Source organism: Coenobita brevimanus, chromosome 111 (genome assembly GCF_032717465.1).
Source record: "Coenobita brevimanus isolate Jiangsu-jjx chromosome 111, ASM3271746v2, whole genome shotgun sequence".
Classification (NCBI taxonomy): Eukaryota; Metazoa; Arthropoda; class Malacostraca; order Decapoda; family Coenobitidae; genus Coenobita; species Coenobita brevimanus.
The window spans coordinates 17173146-17192680 of record NC_137064.1 but is presented as its reverse complement, the minus strand read 5'-3'; the positions used below and the strand labels follow the sequence as shown (position 1 = coordinate 17192680).

Genomic DNA, 19535 nt, shown 5'->3' with positions numbered 1-19535 from the left:
CAAAAGATTAACTGGGGCTCTATCGTCTTAATTCATTCTCTCTCCTATGTTTGCTGCAATTGTCTGAAGGTTTCAGTAATATATGAAGGCTGTTTCCAACTTCTTCCCCTTAAAAGATCTTTCCCAATTCGAATATAAACGTCTAATGTTAAGCATAAAGTCAATAAAAAAAATCTCCATAGCGAAGGACAGTATGCCACTGTCTTTCAACTTTAGGATATGTGAATACAGTGGCGCTCTTAAGGATCCGACTAATTTGAGTAACGAACTCAATGTTCTTCCGGTGTAAATCTGGCAACTGTGTTAGTACAGGAAATCAGTGTATTGGAGTTGATCACGGCGCAAAACACCACTGAAATGTTTAATATTTTTTTATTCGACTTTACTTAAATTAACGAAAAAAAAAAAAAAATCAGTTGACTACAACATTCTGTGTCCGTAATGTATCTAACACACACACACACACACACACACACACACACACACACACACACACACACATATATATATATATAAATAGAGAGAGAGAGAGAGAGAGAGAGAGAGAGAGAGAGACCTTCTGCGTCTATAATCTTCGAAATGCTTTAAAATTTCGTAATGGCAGACTTCTGCTTCTGGTTTACTACGTACTACTGAACCATGCTTCTTCCAGAAGGCATTAATAAAACACGCAGAGAAGGTTATTTCTTGTATTCACGACGTTTCGCATACCATGTAGATTACCAAGTGACTGAGAGTAATGGCACAAAGAATGGGTAAATGTGCACGTTATGTGGATCAGGGAATCAGGTATACAACCAAAAGGAAATAAGGTGAGAGGGAGACTATGCGGAGGAAAAGAAGGATATTGTGATCAACAAGTGGGAGTCGGGGAAATATAAGTGATGTCATCACTCCGCCCCAGATTTCGTATGGGGAGGAAGAGGTTGGGATTATGGGATGACTGCGAATTCTTTTGTCTGTAGGATCATCCTGGGGGCCATATCCTTGATGTGGATGGCTTCTAATAATTGTAGATGTCTCGTATCTGGAGCCGGATGACCTGTGTGTTCTCTTTCATCATTTGTTTGGTCAGAAAGGTATTGCGGCAGTGTCTTGTATGTGTTGTAGGGGTACTGTTCCGCAGGTGAGGTTTTATTCTTCAGCTAAGCTTAGTGGTTGAATATCCTACGTGTGAATTTGCAGTTATATTCATACGCAAGACGACTCCTCTACAGGTTCGATGCTTATTTCATCGGATTGATTTTCAAAAGCAGACTGGAAGTTTTCTTTTTATAATAAATGACGAAAGCCACTGCTCCACTGTCTCGTTACCTCTCTCCCTGCTTCACCTTTCCTCTGTATATACAGCATATATATATATATATATATATATATATATATATATATATATATATATATATATGAGAGAGAGTGAGGGAGAGAGGAAATTAAATTCAGTGTGACAGAAAATCATTCGGTCTTTAAAGCAGAGGTTAGGTGAGGCAGGGAGCTGGGTGGCATGATAACGGAGCAGAGTAGGTTGTTTCTTCCAGTACACTGAGCAGAGCTTGCACCCTTAGTTATATGTACTATTTGTGAGTTATTCATTCTTCTTCGAGCTCTGGTTTTAGATGTTTTCGTATAATTTTATGTTTCCTTTGTTAACGTTTAGTAGTACTATTTGCTTCTAATGTTATTCTTCAGTACCACAGCTTTATGCAGTATACGTATGCGATGTTTTGCTTTGGACGGAATACTAAGTGTCCTGATATTCTTGAGTCAGGCAGATGATGGCGTATAGTCATATCCAATTGGGTCCCAGGGCTGCTGTGGGTGGGGTATTATTGGAAAAGTGCCTACCATACCGTCCTCCACCTGTTGGCTCATAGACGCAAAGATCACAGATCAGAATCACGGGCTTCCCTCTCCCCATTTATTAACCTTTGAATATATCTAGTTCTACTCATTCTATTAGGCCATGGCTCTCAGTGGGGTGTGTAACCAAGACATAGTCTCACCGAACAGAACTGTACGATACTCTACACTACAGTCGCGGCGCGCGACTCTGCAGTTGACATTATCGTGCCTTGGCAACCTACCTTCAACTGTGCGTCCGATTTCGTGTATTATATGCTACTCTTGTGATTCGTGTATAATACGTTCGTGTATGATAATATTCTTGTATAATATATTCGTGTACAGTATAATAACATGATTGATGTATAATATGATACGGAATCGGACGCACTGTTGAAAGGTAAGTTGCCAGGGTACGATAATGACAACCTCAGAGTCGTGCCCCGCGACTATAGTCACTATCTGTAGATAATATCGTCCTCCTGATACGTCACAATAATAGAGCTCACCTATACTGTTTCTCTGTGGAGTCACAGCAAGAAACCTCCCCCAACACCAGTGCTCTGTTTAATATATGTACAAGAACGGATGTACAATAATTTCACAGAAATGCGCACTAATTCGTTCCACTTACAACAACGTACGAGAAATAAAATTGCATACTTTTTGCTTATTCAAGGTTACAAGCACATCTACACTTTCATGTACATGCGCAAGCGTAAGCACAGACCTTGCATGGAAGACGGGAGAGATTATCTTTGCCTTTGATATAGAGTACAACTTGCGTAGTAGTTTGCCTCCCCGACTGTTCCTGCCGTACTGTGAAAACTCTTCACCAGTACTACTTGGCGAAACTTTATCTCACTGTGTTCTGCAACACCAGCTTTTTCTTGGCACTCATACAGCCATCTATAATAATTCTGATGAGGTTCTGGTCTCCTCTGAATCGGCCAATAACACGGATAGCCAACTTGTACTCAAACCACTTCTTTCTTGCCATTGCCTTGGTCTTTAAAAAACACTGGTATAGAAGTCTTGTATCCTGCAGTTCATTTATTTTTTCACTAGCATGTCGCACTGACTGTGTGATCCAGTTTGATATGTCTGTGGTAACGATATGGTACTGTAAAAGTCCACATCCAGACTTTTTAGGCGAGAAATATTACAACAATCGCAGTCAGACAGTACTTTAAAGCACACTTGTTCTCATTCCCTACGAATAATATGATAAAAATTACGATATTAAACAACAGTGCAAGAAATATTTCGTGTTTTTGCCACGTGTATATTAAGGGAGTGTTGGAAGGCAGTGCCATCATAGTTTCACCTTATTAGGCCATAAATTTCTAGTAAGTCAGTGACGGTTGTGTAATATCAATTGTCCAAGTGCGATATAGTGAGACACTCTGGTCATATTCTAAACAACAGGTATTGACGCATGTAATGTTGCACCAAAACGGTCGGGACATTTTTTTTGGAATCTAGCGTAGTATAGACCTCTTCCAGGGATTATTTTTGGAGATGAAATGGAACAGAATAGTATTTTTCACGGTAGAACACGTTTTAGTCGCTATATAATATTCAGTGGTAGGACACGTTTTGTGTGAAAAGAGCACTGCCAGATTCTCAGCCAATATATATATATGTATGGTTGGTGGGGCCGCTCACCATCCACTCAATCGATGCTACTCTCGGGTGCCTGCCCGTGTCTCTCTTCCTTCCTTCTTTCCATACTGCCTCTTCTTTCTTCCGTCATTCTTTCTTCTTCCTTCTGTCTACGGGTGACTCTACAGTGACTGACAAGCCAAATGGTTTCCTGTACACCAGGAAACTATTTACTACGCAGAGTGGTAACTATATAACCAAATTAAGGCGCCTGGTGGTTTAGTGGGCAATTAAGGCGCTCCAGTCGGATTAAGCCTGTACAGGTTTATATCCAAGGGTTGGTTGGGGTTTATTGCTCACGTAATACCACTCAGGGATGAGTGAGGCTGGTCACTTTCATCTTAAATGTCAGGACCAACTTGCCTAGCCCCGGTCTCCTACGCTACTCATGGGGAAACACTGGATTTGATGATGGATGGATATACATACACACACACACACGCACACACGCACACACACACACACACACACACACACACACACACACACACACACATATATATATATATATATATATATATATATATATATATGTGTGTGTGTGTGTGTGTGTGTGTGTGTGTGTGTTTACCTTATGAGAATACAACAGCTTAAGTATGCAATAATTTTTTCTGACTCGTTCTTTGTGACTTCCAGACAACATTACCCAGCGTAGGAGAGATGCATATTAGGAAAGGAGTTAATAATGATATGTTAATTCCTTCAGTTCGTTTAGTCTTTATTAAGTTGAATAAAATCTGGAGATAATAAGAATAAAATATAAAAGGCTTAATCGGAATATAGATGTTAAATGTAACCAGATGACAGAGGTACTTGTACGAAAAACATGTTTGTAAGAAGTCTACGTCTTTATTGGGGTTTATGTCATGATTCTTCAGGGATTTTGTGGGAACCGCTGAGACACACCTCAGGGATTTTTTCTTTAATAATTCGTTTTTTGCAACAGTTACACTATGCTGTAGTTGTATAATTCACCAATATTGTGTCTTTTAAGGAATTCATTCACGCATTCTTGGAGCCTTTCACTTTGACTTCTCTTTTGAGCAGCTTAGCGGTGGATTTTCTAAAGGCGAATACAGGAACAGTTTTAAAACCATTCAGAGAGAGAAATTTTCTTTGAGCAGCTGCCTGGCTGGTCACAGAGGCGGGACGGGAGGCGGTCAAGGCTGGGGCTAAGCTGCCTTGTCGGTTTGGGTGTTCGGGTGTCGCCATCACACTTCAACGGAGAGTGTAAGGAAACTATGAACTCTCATTCCCAGACGCTATTAAGCTTCAGATTTAGTGTTAATAGTACTTCTTCTGCTCCACATTCCTGCATACATTCAGCGATATAGCCTACAAAGCAACTTGCAAACAATAAGACGTCCCAGTCAAAGCCATCTGTCTCTCAGCAGCAGAATCATCTTCGTCTCCGTCCAGATCAAGGTGGTGGAAGGGAATAGGCTACTTGGGATGCAATACCATCCCTGACGAAGTTACTGGTGATTCAGTGGTGTGTGTGTGTGTGTGTGTGTGTGTGTGTGTGTGTGTGTGTGTGTGTGTATACAGTGTTTTACTGTATTTTTTTTCTCGCATATTTCTTTGCATACCTTCACTCGGCTGCCCTATAGACCAACCCTCACCCTCGCTTTAAGCACATATCAACTTGAGTTACGCTTGGGCCTGATGACCTGGCCCATGTAGCCTATGTTTGTTAAATATTTAGCAGAAATAATATGTTCAAAAAGAAAAATTAGGAAACATAGATTTATCTCGTAGTTGTCTATTCGTGGAACTCACAACAAAAATAATATAAATATGAGTTGTTTGCAAGATGTACATGCAAGTAAGATATTTTACGGCATATGACTGAGATGTGTGAGGTGAGCGTGGATGAAGTGAAGTGTGGAATGAAGGACAGGCGTGTGTGTGTGTGTGTGTGTGTGTGTGTGTATGAGAGAGAGAGAGAGAGAGAGAGAGAGAGAATATCGTGGGAGTGTGAAGTTTGTGCTGAATGCAGTGAGATGTGAGTGGCGTCAGTATTCGGTGGAAGTGTGAGTGTGAAGACGGTTTTAACCGTTCTTGTTAAAACTCGCGTGCTGGCCGAACAGCCTCCAGCGTCGTGTTTCAAGCCATCTGCCTCTCTAGATGTGGCCTACCCCAGCCTGGCAGCACAGGACAATCGACACATACCAGTCGGACCATAAGGGCTCTCTCATGTGGAATATGATCACCAGTTGTCTCCGAACTTTATTATTGTGATTCTTATATAAACTTTGAAACTCACGCCAATAGCTGTAGTTGTCTCAACTTTACCCAAGAAATGCATTGTTCTTCGTCTAACTACGGTCCGTTGAGTAACAGGGTACGGTAGTGGTGAATCTGACGGAATGCCTTTCCCAACAGGTGTCCGCCATCCGTGAGGACTTCAATAATCTGCTGGCGGCGCTGCCCGAGGGGATCATGGCCGGTCACACTGCGCCGCAGAGAAAGCAGGTGAGTCATGAGGCAGCACCGGCTGCGACACCGGCTTTGGTTGGGGGAGGTAGGAGTCCAATTGTGCACAGTAGGAAAAAGTATCAGGAAAGGACTTCACTGATTTAAATATCGTCAAACACAGTGAGAACAGTGAACTCATTTGTTTTGCTTTTTTTTTTTTTTTTTTTTTTTTTTGCTACATTAAATTATACTATTTAGCTGATGGAAACTCTTCCCCGTCAGTGAGTACCGGTACTTTTATTTGCAGTGAAAAAGAGCAAAAAACTCGTAGTATTTACCTCTAATTTAAGAAAACAAATACTTCGTCACAGGCTTTTATGTTTAGTGTAAAAATCTTCAACAAAGAATGAAGTATCTATTAAGATGGGATAATACAGGGATACCTCATAAGTGCCTGTTGAATAACATGGAAGGATAGAAGCAGAAATAAAACAGTGTCATAAACAATATGATAAAGAAGATGGTGTAGTGGAGAAAGTGATTTGGCCATAGTGAAGGAATGGTGGTTGAGGGACTAACCAGGAGTATGTATGTGTGTGGTAGTTGGGAGGGTGATTGGAAGGAGGTGAGAAAGACCAAGAAGTCGAAGAGAAAAGGATAAAGAGTCAACTGACTCACTTAGACCGTTGTCCTAACTACTGGGCGATGCTACTTATGTGAAAAAAGTATCAAACACTAGGTTACCACTGTCTCATTTGGTATGATCATTTATAGGATTTTATTTAAGTACCAAACCCTGTTTATGAGAGTACGACTATTTTCATTCGACTCAAACCTTAATAACACAGAGGAAGCTCTCTTCCTTACGAAGACCAACTGCCTTGACTTTTGACTAATCCCGTTAGAAAAAAGACTTAATGGCTACCCTCACTCTACAGTATTACTGCCCACTCACTCACTACTTTCCTGCTCACTCCTTCTCTCTGCACTCCCTCCCTGCTTTTCCACTCACTAACTCTCTTCCCACACACTTCCTCACTTGCATCCTGACCACTCTCTCACTCCCTTCTCACCCACTCCCTTGCTCCCTTCCTTTTCACACCCTCGCTCCCTTCCTGCCTCCCTCCATTAACTACCTCATATAATCCCTCTCACTGACTCACTATTCTCTTGCTTACTTCTTACCTTCTATCCCTCATTTACCTGACTCCATCACACCATTCCTCCCTCCCTCTTTACTTTCCTACTACACACCAACACCTCTTCCACCCTCACACCATCTCTCTCCTTTACATCATCTCTTCCCCCTTTCCTCATTACTTCCCTTACACCCTCACGCCCTCATTCACTCAATTCCTCCCTCACACCATCCCATCCCCCCTCCATTCCTCACACTATTCTTAAATCCCACCGCTGCGCCACTGCTCCTTCCTTCTTTACAGATCTCTCCCTCACTCCCTCCCATGTCCCATCCTCCCTCTTTCGAACCATAACTCTCCCTCACTCCCATTCTCCCTCTTTCAAATCATCACTCCCTCTTTCCCTCCCTCTCATCCTCACCGTATGTTATCCCTCCCTCCTTCCCTAACTCCCATCCACTGTCCGTCTTTCCCTCTCTCCCTCCCTCACACGATCCTCCCTTCCTTCTCTCCCTCCCTCACACGATCCCCCCCTCCCTCCCTTCCTCATACCCCTCTTAAATAACAATGGATGAAATACCTGATTCTAATAGTATTTTTTCTGCTGAATTCAGATGTTTTTAAATTTCTCAATAAGGTAAGGTTTTTGAATGACATGCAGTTTAATTTTCAAAAACCCATAAATTTACAAACTTATTAAGAACAACAAACTTGTACTTTAAAAAGTATCTTTGTTTAATTTCCTGTGGTATTTTGCCTCAAGAATATCTCTCTTAAGAGTCCAGCAGTAGTCAGCCAGATTACTGGGGCTCCAGGTGCTTTGGTAACACATTTCCATGTTAGAAATGTCCAGGTAAAAACGCTCACCGCGTTCATCGCTCACCGCGTTCATCGCTCACCGCACCCAGGTTTCCTGGAAAAAAAGTCTAAATGAGATTCCAAAAAATGAATCATTAAATGACATATTGCACCCCATCGCTTGGTAAGACTTAAGAAATTCAGCCACTATTTCAGGATAGTTTTTGGCCATATGAGTTCCCAAAAAGTTTTTGCAGACACTTTTGAAACTCTGCCACGCAGCTTTCTCAATTTCATTCAACGCTCCTTCCAGTCTCACGCCTCTTAACAATGCTCTGATCTGACAGCCTACAAAAATACCTTCTTTAATCTTGGCATCACAGATCTTGGGAAACTTACTTCCAAAGTATATGAATCCAGTTTGCATTTTATTCATCACTTTAACAAAGTTTCTCGTAAGTCCAAGCTTGATGTGCAAAGGAGGAATGTACACTTTCTCAGTGTCAACAGGTTGGCTGTTCACAATTTTTTCTTGCCTGGAAAGAGTGAGGTACGTTTTGGCCAATCCTTCTGGATGTGGTATTTTTGCTTGTCCCCACTGTCTCACTCACATGAAAAACAACAGTACTTTGTGTAACTTGACGGCAACCGTAGCAAAAGTGCAATGACTTTTAGATCTTCACAGATATTCCACGCATATTTTTTATATTAAGCTTTTTCTAAGTGCAGCTTCATGTTGTCGTATGATTTTTCATGTTTGCAGCACGTGTAATAGGTATAGAAGGAAATATATTTTCGTTATGAAGAAGGATCGCTTTTAAGCTGACTTTTGAGGAGTCAGTGAACAAGCGCCACTCACCCACTCCGTGTTTGTGACCGAGAGCCGTCATGACTGAATTTACATCATTACAAAGCACAAGTTCATCCTCTTGAGAGATGAATTTTTAAAATCATCATGGCGGCCGTGGAAGAAAAAAAAAAAAAAAAAAAAACTTAAGTATCACGGTGCAGTAGATTCCAACCCTTTAATCTTGAACCTAAAAGTTCAGCCTACTTCGTAGATAAATCCAAGTCACGAACAAGGTCATTCACATCTCCTTGTAACAGTAAATGTTTTGCATTGGAAGGACAGATAATCAGGAATGTTGAATCACTAATTTCTTCATCTTTTTCCCCGTGATATGCTCCAGCGTCATTTGATTTCTGATCACTTAAAGTTAGATGCTTTGGAGGACTTAGTATTGGAAGTTCAGCTCTGCGGGAAACTGGTCTCATTGCAGGTAGTAGATTGGGGTATACTTACAAGGTAAAAATAGCAGTCTGTTGTGAGATAGTAGGGTTCCCACCAAATCACTGAAACAACAGATGGCATGTGACGTGAACCGTTTAGCCATCCTGTGACTAGTCTTGCATACGCCACACACCAAATGTGAGGGGCCAAACTCTTGTCTTGATCATCCACTTTATATCCGAAATAAAGTTCATTGTATTTTTTTATGAATGGTGTAAAGTTCCGTTTCTGGGATTTAAAAGTTAGCTTACCACATACATAACACAAGGAACTGATGTAAACACTGATGTAAAATAAAACGAAACAAGTGGTGCCAGGCACAAGAAACCTCACACGACAGCAGTTGGTTTATTGCTGTTAAATACTGAGTTGATACTGCCATTTAGTGTCAGTATGGTACACAAGTGGGGTTGGTGGAGGATTAGTGCCCCTCCCTGTAAAACAATTAACTCTAAGCCCTTGGCCATCTCGTCTGGGATACATGGCGTCTGGCAATGAATGAATGAATGAATGAATGGTACACTAGGTCTAAGGTAATGGCGCAAATGTTTTCAAGATATGCTCTCTGAAAATCCGTGATCTTGCATTTGATTTTTCAAGGTCACTCAAGGTCAAAGGTCATGGTGCTAAATAAAAGCCCATGTGAAGACTTCGTATATCCTGATAACAGTAAATATCTATCTTCAACAAATTTTCTAGTTATAGCCCCCTGAATATCCGTGACCTTGAGTTTGACCTTTCAAGGTTACTTATGGTCAAAGGTCATTGTGCCAATTAAAAACCTTTATGGGACTTCCAATATGTTGATAATAATATGTATCTCTTATCTTCATTCAGTTTCGAGTTAGAGCCCCCTGAATATCGGTGACCTTGAGTTTAACCTTTCAAGGTCCCTCTAGGTCTTGGTGCCAAATGAAAACCTATAGTACGAGTTTCTGTATGCTCACAATAGTTCTTCAACCGGTTTCAAGTTATAGCCCTCTGATAATCCGTGACCTTGATTTTGACCTTTCACGGTTACTCGGTTACCTCTACAATATACTCACTTTCTTTGGGACCAATGCCCACATATCCTGAAAGTTTCATGTAATTTCATTCAGCTGTTTTTCCGTAATGTTGCTAGCAAACAAACAGACAAACTCGACCAAAAACAATACCTCGCCTGACTCCGTCTGGGAGAAGTAATAATACTTAAGAATGAAGCAACACACACTGGCTGTTAACACTGTGCCACCTACAAGTTGACTGACTATAAAAAAAAAAAAAAAAAACAAGTCGGACTCGCGCCCGTTTGCATCTGTGGCGTGGCCCGCACCTGTGTACAATGGTGCCGCGTTTCCCCAACTTGCGATGTGAAACGGAAGCTATTTATGTACAAGGCATCACAAATTCGATAAATTCAGATGAATAAAACTTACACTTGTGTATTTTGATGGATGAATCAACAGTAATCTTATTATGCATAAAATATTTATACAGTAACACAGAAACATGGCATACATATTGTACAGTGTTGCTAAAAGATATTGTAGTCACTTTTAATGGTTTTTAGCGTAGTTTTAGGGTGGGTAATAATATCACAGTTATGGATATAAGATAATGAGCCTGAAAAAAGAAGAAATATGCCAATATCCAAAGTAAAAGAAATAATTCATGTAATTCTTGTGAGTGGCAACACTTACACACCCAATCTGGCCTAAAATAAAGTACGTACCCCTTCGTATACCCAACCATAGCTTGTACAGGTGTTGCTTGAGAAAAATGCTCACATTTACTGGCTTTTACCATAATTTTAAGGGCGAGGAATAATCACATTTATAATCATAAGCTAATATGTAGGACAAAATAGTAGGCATATGCCAATACCGAAGTAAAAAAAAAAAAAATATTCACTCTCGAGCGGCAACACTTCCACACCCAGTCGGTGGCCTTGACAGATAGCTTCCCTACAGAAAGAGAGAAAGAGAGAGAGAGAGAGAGAGAGAGAGAGAGAGAGAGAGAGGCAGGAGAGGGGCATGCATTGAATGCATTGTCGGCATCACTAAATATAACAAAACCAAATTAACAAATGAAAGCACAATTATAAATAACTTATAAAAGAATCAAAAGTACTCAGGGTGGCTCACATTTCCCGCCAGGAGAGAGAGAGAGAGAGAGAGAGAGGTCTGTCACTGCCTTCTTTGTATTCATTTGTTCCTTTGTACATACTGCACACACTGATATACATTGTTCCTATTGATGCACATATATCTATACACGTAATTTTTTTCTCTCTCTCTCTCTCTCTCTCTCTCTCTCTCTCTCTCTCTCTCTCTCTCTCTCTTCTAATACTGACCACGTGGTAGGTGAATCCAGCCCCCCCTTCCCCTTCCCTCCCTTCTTAATTCCTCCTGGGTGTCTCAGGTCAAATCCCCCTTCACACTTCCCCTCCCCCCTGGACCACCACCCCAACAAACCCACATCCACACTCCCACCCACACCTACACCCACACCCCACTACGTCGGGGTGTATGAATCAGTAACGTAACAAACCTCTCAGCAGACAGTAACTTTGACACTCCATCTACTACTAAATATAACAAAACCAAATTAACAAATGAAAGCACAATTATAAATAACATATAAAAGAATCAAAAGTACTCAGGGTGGCTCACATTTCCCGCCAGGAGAGAGAGAGAGAGAGAGAGAGAGAGAGATAACGGTATAGAAAACGTGGCAACACTGTACACAGGTGCGGGCCACACCACAGCCGCAAACGTGCGCGAGTCCTAGGAGGTGCTCTACACACAGATCTAAGCATGTCTCCATCTGCACAGTCTGCTGCTCTGACCAAATTTATCTTGCCAGCATTATCATATCTTTCTCTCAAAAGGAATAGATTGGATTAATTTTACAGAAAAATTTCCTCGCAATATTAAAAAATTAATATACTATTAATTCTGTATCCCGTGATCATGCTAATGACGAATGTAAGAACATGGCGTCACAAGAAAACTAAGCCTGATAGGAAAAAATCTGATTTCATATTTGGATTATACTCAGAGCACCCATCAATACCCTTCGGACAGCATAGTTGTTGACTAATGTAATTTTCCACCCGCCTTCCCATTATAATCCTTTTTTACATATCTCTTTTTTTCTCCATTTTTCCATTCCTCCTTCATTGGATTTTATCCTACTTCCTCTGACAGATCATTCCTCTCTCGCCCTTCCCTCCGTTTCCTTTCCCCTCCCACCCCTCCCTAACTTTCCTCCTTTGCCATCCCTGTATTTTATATCGTTCATCCTCCCTCCCCTCTCTCCTTCACCGCCATTCTCTAATGGTATACTACGCGCTTGCTCACTTCTCCCTTACTTCCGCTCGCACATATTCTCCTAAAGCTTTGCTCTCTCTCTCTCTCTCTCTCTCTCTCTCTCTCTCTCTCTCTCTCTCTCTCAACTCCTTGACACATGCTCTGGGATAAATGGAGGGTGGAAAGAATAGAACAAGTGTGGTACATCTACCTATCGCCTAACAAGAGTTTTATAGCACTTACATAAATAGAAAGTGCTTCATCATATCGTTGCTTGACCGACTGAGCGAAGCGAGCGAGCGTGAATACTTAAGGGGTTATCACGCTACTGCCTCAAAGCACGTTTACCGAGGATACGATAGTAATCTGATCTAGGACTGCGTGTTCGACGAGATAAACCTCGGAAACGTCGGGCCGAGACTGTGGGAATTCCTGCCTGTCAGACAAGGTACCCGAAAAAAATTGATAACCGAATGTAAGATTTTGTAATTCTAGTACGGTATATCTTTCGATAAAAATTATAAAGTTTTGAAAAATGAAGTATGGTAAAATAGTGAGCTTGCCGTGTAGATAAATAATTTTTTACATGTTCAGAATGAGGGAGAACTCGGTATAGAAGAAGCGGAATTCAGGGAGAACTCGGGAGAGCAGAAGCACCTGCGTATTTTGTTATTCAGTAGTGGTGGCGGTACAGTAGTGGAGATACAATGGTTAGTGCTCAAACTACGTGAAACAGAAAGGCTGACTACTCATTAACAGAAAAAGTAAGGCCATTCCCTATTACCTGAGATCACAAGGATCCTGTGTTTGTTGGTCGGCTGTCCAGGAACCACTTATAAGAGAGTATAAAGAGAAGAATCACCTTTGTCAGATTCTAGCAGCGAGCCACAAAGCAGTGTGAAAAGTTCTGTACCAGACTTCAGAAAACTTGTATATGGAATAAGGTTTGCTAATAAAAGGAGGTATTAGTGTGCAGTAACACTGCTGGTGTTAGATGGTGGTGACAATCATCCACGCACCTGATGCAGCGCTGCCTACCTCCTCCTAACCTTTATCATTCTGTAACTGTCTGCTCTCCTTTCTTCCTACTTCTCCCCTCCCCTGTTTTTTATCCGTCTCTTTTTGTTACTCTTCTTTCCACAGTAGTCACTAGCCTAATGGTTTCCTGTAACCAAGGAAATCCTTTGCAACGCTAGGTGGTAACCATTTAACCTGATAACAGGGTGATATGGAACCTGATTTGGTACCCCTGCTAAATGGGTGGAGCCGCAAATGCGACATTCATAGAGAACTAAGCCTCCACACTTTTCTCCGTGCTTCACTGTCGCGAGACGCTGTCAACCGCGAAGGAAAATCGGTTCACTGCACGGGACGACCTTGCAGGGGAGGTTGCTTGCATGCCATCGATAGGTCTGCACTGTGAGATAGACTGGGGTAAATCAACATATGTGATACAGCTTTCGTACACAGAATTTGCTCCCTAGGCCGACGGGAAGGGTGGGGGTTGTAACCTAGGACAGCTTCTAATCATGGGATTTTGTGGAAATATTGAACAGACAAATATGAAACATATATTTTTAAATTCCTTGAGAAAAGGATTTTTAATGCCGTTTGTACGTGCAGAGAATTCTTAAAAAACACAGCTTCGGTGACATGCTAATGTTTGATAATTTGGAGCAGAAGAAGGGAGTCAAGCAGACTGCTTTGTGGAGTAAGGAGGTGAGAAACGAAATTGATGCAGAGAGAAATATGTAGGCAGTTACTAAGAAGTACTGAAGAGGTAGAAAGACATTTAAGAAACATATAAATACTCATAAATAAAAGAGTGGAAAGAATGACGAAAATGAGTCATGAAAGCTGGAAAAGAAAAAAAAATGATAATCATGTGGGAGACATATGGAGGGACAAGAATAGTTGATTTGGTACGACGAGAAGGTTAGATACAGACAGGAGCAGCTGTAGTTTGTGGCGTGGTAGCCAATACAGATGCTGAAGCGTCAGTGGAAGACCGGTGGAGACGTATGAAACTGGGAAAGCACTACTCTCGCCAGGTGAATGAGGCGAGTGAAAGGAATTATTATATATCAGCCTTGGGAACGGTTGGTACAGAGAGGAGAACGGTGAGGGACCAGTAGAATGAAAGTACGGTGATCAGTGAAGCTCAAGAGAGGAGAGGAGAGAGATTGTTATGGGAAGGGAAGGAAAGGAAATAAACAAATCCAGGATGATGATTAGATTCGCATGTGCCAAAGGGAGATGCCTGAGTCCTTGAATAAAGGTGTGATGGTACTGCTTCATGAGGTATACGGTGGGAGAAGAGAGTATGTGTTAAAAGAAAGAAAAAAGAAAGCAATGAAAGAGACTGGTATGCTGAGTGAGAATTTCATCTTACATACCAAGATAAAATCGGCAATGTCAAGTTATTGTTACTGCCCAATGTATGCATACTTCGAGTACTTAGAGAAGAATGTGAAACACTCAGGAAAGCACTTTTACTGGGCCATATGTCAGTTTAGGAGGCTCTGCAGCACGTCGCTCTTATCAGTTTATTTCTACCTATGGCACGATAATATTCCTTTATACAGAACAGATGTCACAGAAATAAAATACCATGCATAATATATCACATGCAGAAAGAATTTCAACTATACTTAGCATACTGTAGGAGTAAAGTTATTAGTTTCAGCTTAGCATGACAGTCGCTTCGGTTAGGGCAGGGTCGGACACGCTCGGACCGGGACGCTCATTTCCGAACGTAATTGAGAATAAACATCATTTGCTCGCTTCGCCCGCTCACTCGTAATCATTAAATGATGTAGTAGACATAGGCCTGACTACCAGCAAAATGCAGACAGTTCTTATGGTCGCCAGGTCAGAGTAGTCAGAGAAGCTAAACCGTCATCTCCGGGCAGCCTGTGCAGTGACATGGAGAAAACATTTGAACAAATGAGGAGAACCGTAAGGAGTGCACAGTCACGGTGGATCATTTGGTGACATACAGATTGAATATTCCATATACTCTCAATGAGGTAATTGTCCTTTAACCCCTTCAACCCGACGACTTATTATGCCTCCGGCCTCCTGTGGTGAAGGATGTATTTAGTGACTGGTCTGTCCGTCCGGGCGTGCATAGGTGCTTGGGTTTGTGTGTCCGTAACACTTTTCTGGGAGCGATATCTCCCGAACACATTAACAGATTTCCACCAAACTTTTGTCAGTGATGCACTATGAGGAGATGATGAACTGATTAGGATAGGAAGATCAAGGAGTCAAAGGTCAAGATCATATAGGGTCGACTTAGTTCATCATTGTGGGCGTGATATCTTGTCAGATTTCGACCATACTTTTGTCAGTGATAGAATGTGAAGGGACGATGAACTGATTAGGTCAACAAGATCAAGGGGTCAAAGAGCAAGGTCATATGTGTGTGGGCATGATATCTCCTGAACCCCTCGACGGATTTCGACCAAACTTTTATCAATGGTACAGTATGAAGAGACGATGAACTAATTAGGTTAGTAAGGTCAATGTTTCAAGGGTAGGTCATAGGAGGTCGACTTAGTTTATCTTTAGTCTCATTTCAACCATACTTTCTTCTCACCTCCCTCCTTCCTTCCACCTCTCCTTCCTCTCTACGGATGTGGACAGATGCATCATCCCAGGGATAGCAGCCCAAGAATCACTGACCTTCCCTCTGTCCTCTTTCTTTCTCTCCTGTGTGTGTGTGTGTGTGTGTGTGTGTGTGTGTGTGTGTGTGTGTGTGTGTGTGTGTGTGTGTGTGTGGCTTGAATTTTCATTGGTTTAGGGACTCACTAGCACCTCTTCTCTATTTACTTGCATATTGCGTATACATAAAGCTTACATCTCTCTCTCTCTCTCTCTCTCTCTCTCTCTCTCTCTCTCTATGCAATGTGGCTAGGGGGAGGCGGTAGGGAGTGCCCTTAACCAGTTAGAAACGAGAGAGTGATGTGCATGGGTGGTGGGGGAAGGGAAAGAGCTGGGAGGAGGGGAGGGGAGGGGAGGGGAGGGGTGGACAGGGGTTTAAACAGGGCTAGACTATCCATCCCTGACGGGATTTCCGAGGATGACCTGTCGGAGGACATTCTATTTCCCCATCTCGGCCCAAACTCATCGTTCCTCTCTCCTCCTCCCAACCTTTAGCCTTTTGTTTTCCTCACCTTGTCAGCTCCAGTGGGTTTCCTTCCCACCCACCCAAAACCTCCATCAGAAGTGATCTGACTCAGTCCATCACCCCAGCCAAAATGGTGGTGGTGGGATGAACTGATTAGGTCAGCAAGGTCATGAAAGTTGTATGGCAAATTCATATGCAAGGCTTGGGGGAGGCATACCCAGCGAAGCTTTGCATCGACAGCTCGGGGCCCATATTCTTGATGTTTCATTATGCATATTTTGGTACTACTCATTAACTCTCCTTCTCTTACTGGCTCCCTTCAACCTCCGTCTCTTCATAGCACTGTTGTATCTTTATTTCTTTTCTATTTCTACTTCAATGGTCACTGCTTCTCTGAACTGTTTGCTAGCGCCCCTCCACCATTACGACGGGCGCGAAGCACCCGTCTGGCAACAAACTCTCATCCCTTGTCTGTCCAGCTCTCTAAAGCAAGAGTTACCTGTTACTCCCAGGCCTTCATTTATGCAACAGGTCAACTCTGGAACTGTCTCCCTCTGTCCGTATTTCCTACTTCCTATGATCTCCAGTCTCTCAAACACAGTGTGTCCAGGCATCTCGAAATGCATGAATCTTGAATTTGGCTTTCTGTTGTATAGTTTTTTTTTTTTTTTTTGGAAGGAACAGTTTACGGGCTCTGGCCTTTGGTTCCTTCTTCCTTGCATAAAAAAACACAAACAAAAACAGATAAGCTTAATCATCTTCGGAGAGATTTATGAACCTGAGAGCTTAGATATTACCTTCATAAACCCCCTTCACTACAAGCAAACTTTCTCAAGTTGAATAAAATCGTTTGGTGGTAGCCTGCTTCAAATGAAAAATAAAAAATACATTTTCAGTCTGAAGGAATTAGCTAGGAGTTATACAGTAGATAACTAAGAGGAGTATGAATGAAGTGACTGGAAGGCGAAAACGAGATTGATATAATATTGATACATATGGGCAGGGCTTATACAGACAGGCCATTATTATCTACGGACGGATTTGACTAAAGTTATTACTGACGACGCCACTCCACATATAAACCTATTTTAATTGATAAATTGTTTTTCCTAGTATGCATCATCACTGAACACAGTTTTTATCCATACATCTGGTAACCTTACTACCGCAGTAATTCTGTCGATATTATATTCCATGCCACACACCAGTACACACCAACACCTACTTTTATTTTTCCTCCCTCTGTCATCGCAACATCTCTTTCCACCTACCCGTCATTTTTGGTCCTTTCTCTTCCTCTTTACACATTTGTTCATATAGTACTTTCCCAGACATATCGATCAGTACTTATGTTTTATCACTCTCCCTCAGCTGTTGGTGTCCCTCAGTTACATCTCTAATCTAGCTCAGTCATGCTTTCCCCAAATGTAGCTGTTTAACCCACATTACCCTCGGCCCACTTGAATCTAACTTTCCACATTTCTGTACATCATTCCGAACCCCTGTTTCCCTAACCTAATAAACACACCTGACTTCTTGTTCTTCAGAGCTCATTCTCCCCTCCCAATTACCGTAGCACAACATATCTATATGTCTGTCTGTCTATCCATCTATCTGTCTATCTATCTATCTATCTATCAACCTATCTATCTGCTTATCTATATAGATCTATCTATCTATCTATATACCTAGGCTGCTTCCCCCAAGGAAAAGGAGGTAGCCGAGACAGGACGACACACTCCCAATTTAATCATCTACTCAAACACATTCATTCGCATCTTAGCCACTAGGGGAGAAGAGACAGATCCTCACTGCACCACACCGCACGAGGGTCAACTGTGCAGTGCAATCAATGGCATCCGCAGCAGGGCCCGACAGCAGAGCTGGTTTACTCCAGACGCATCATAATGGACCCATCCCCTTACCCACACCTGACCTGATCAGCTGATCAGACCAAATGCGGGAAAATATCCCCTCAGGGCTGCGTCATCATTTATTCATTCACAGTTTCTCTCCATTCATTTCTATCATGCACAGTCACTCTTCCTTGTTCAACAGACATCCCTCTCGCATCCAATGCTCTCCTCACACTGTCCATCCATCTTATTCGTGGTCTTCCTCTCAGCCTTACACCTCTCACATCAAATCTAGTTATCTTTTTCACATATCGCTCATTATGCATTCTTTCCATATGCCCAAACCAACAGCCTCTGCTCAACTCGATCAGCCATCTCCCGCACAACTGCAGTTCTCCTTTGCACTTCATCATTTCTCACTCGATCCATATGCGTCACTCCACACATACTGCTCAGACACATCATCTCCATTACATTCAAACTTTTACTCTCTGCTACACCCATACTCCATGTCCCAGTGGCATATAACGCAGTCTGTACCACAACACCCTCATACAGCCTTCTCTTTACATCCATTCTAAGCGAACGACATCTAAACACTTTTTCATTTCTCCCAGCACCTTTCCTACTTCATTCATTCTAAACTTCACTTCAGCATCTATTCCATCCACAGCAACACGTGACCCTAAATACTTAAAACACTCTACCTCCTCATGCAACTCACCATTCAAAACTATATTCATCCTGCTACCATCTACCCACCCCGTACACTTCATCACTACTCGTATTCTCATTTCTTTCAATTTCCTCCTTTTACACACCCTTCCAAACTCCTCTACCAACTGTCTCAGTCTCTCCTCTGAATCAGCCACCAGTGCAGTATCATCCACAAACAGCAGCTGCTTCAGACTCCACTCTCTACCGTCAACATCACCAGACTCAGACATCCACCTAACACTCTTGCATTCACCTTCCTTACACCTTCCATATAAATATTAAACCAAGGCGACATCACACATCCCTGCCGCAGTCCCACTCTCACGGAAAACCAATCACTCTCAGTATTTCCCACTCTTAGAGACGCACTACTATTTACATAAAAAC

General features: G+C 42.1%; 1 protein-coding gene across 1 annotated transcript in view; it reads left to right on the top strand.

The window, feature by feature from the left end:
- The window catches only part of LOC145417827 (uncharacterized), a 165266-nt gene that overhangs the window by 131793 nt on the left and 13938 nt on the right, over positions 1 to 19535 (top strand). The window contains exons 4-5 of the mRNA XM_080286448.1: positions 5890 to 6028; positions 14121 to 14132. Coding sequence (XP_080142574.1) covers positions 5890 to 6028; positions 14121 to 14132 — 151 coding nt within the window. The remainder of the gene's footprint in view (positions 1 to 5889; positions 6029 to 14120; positions 14133 to 19535) is intronic.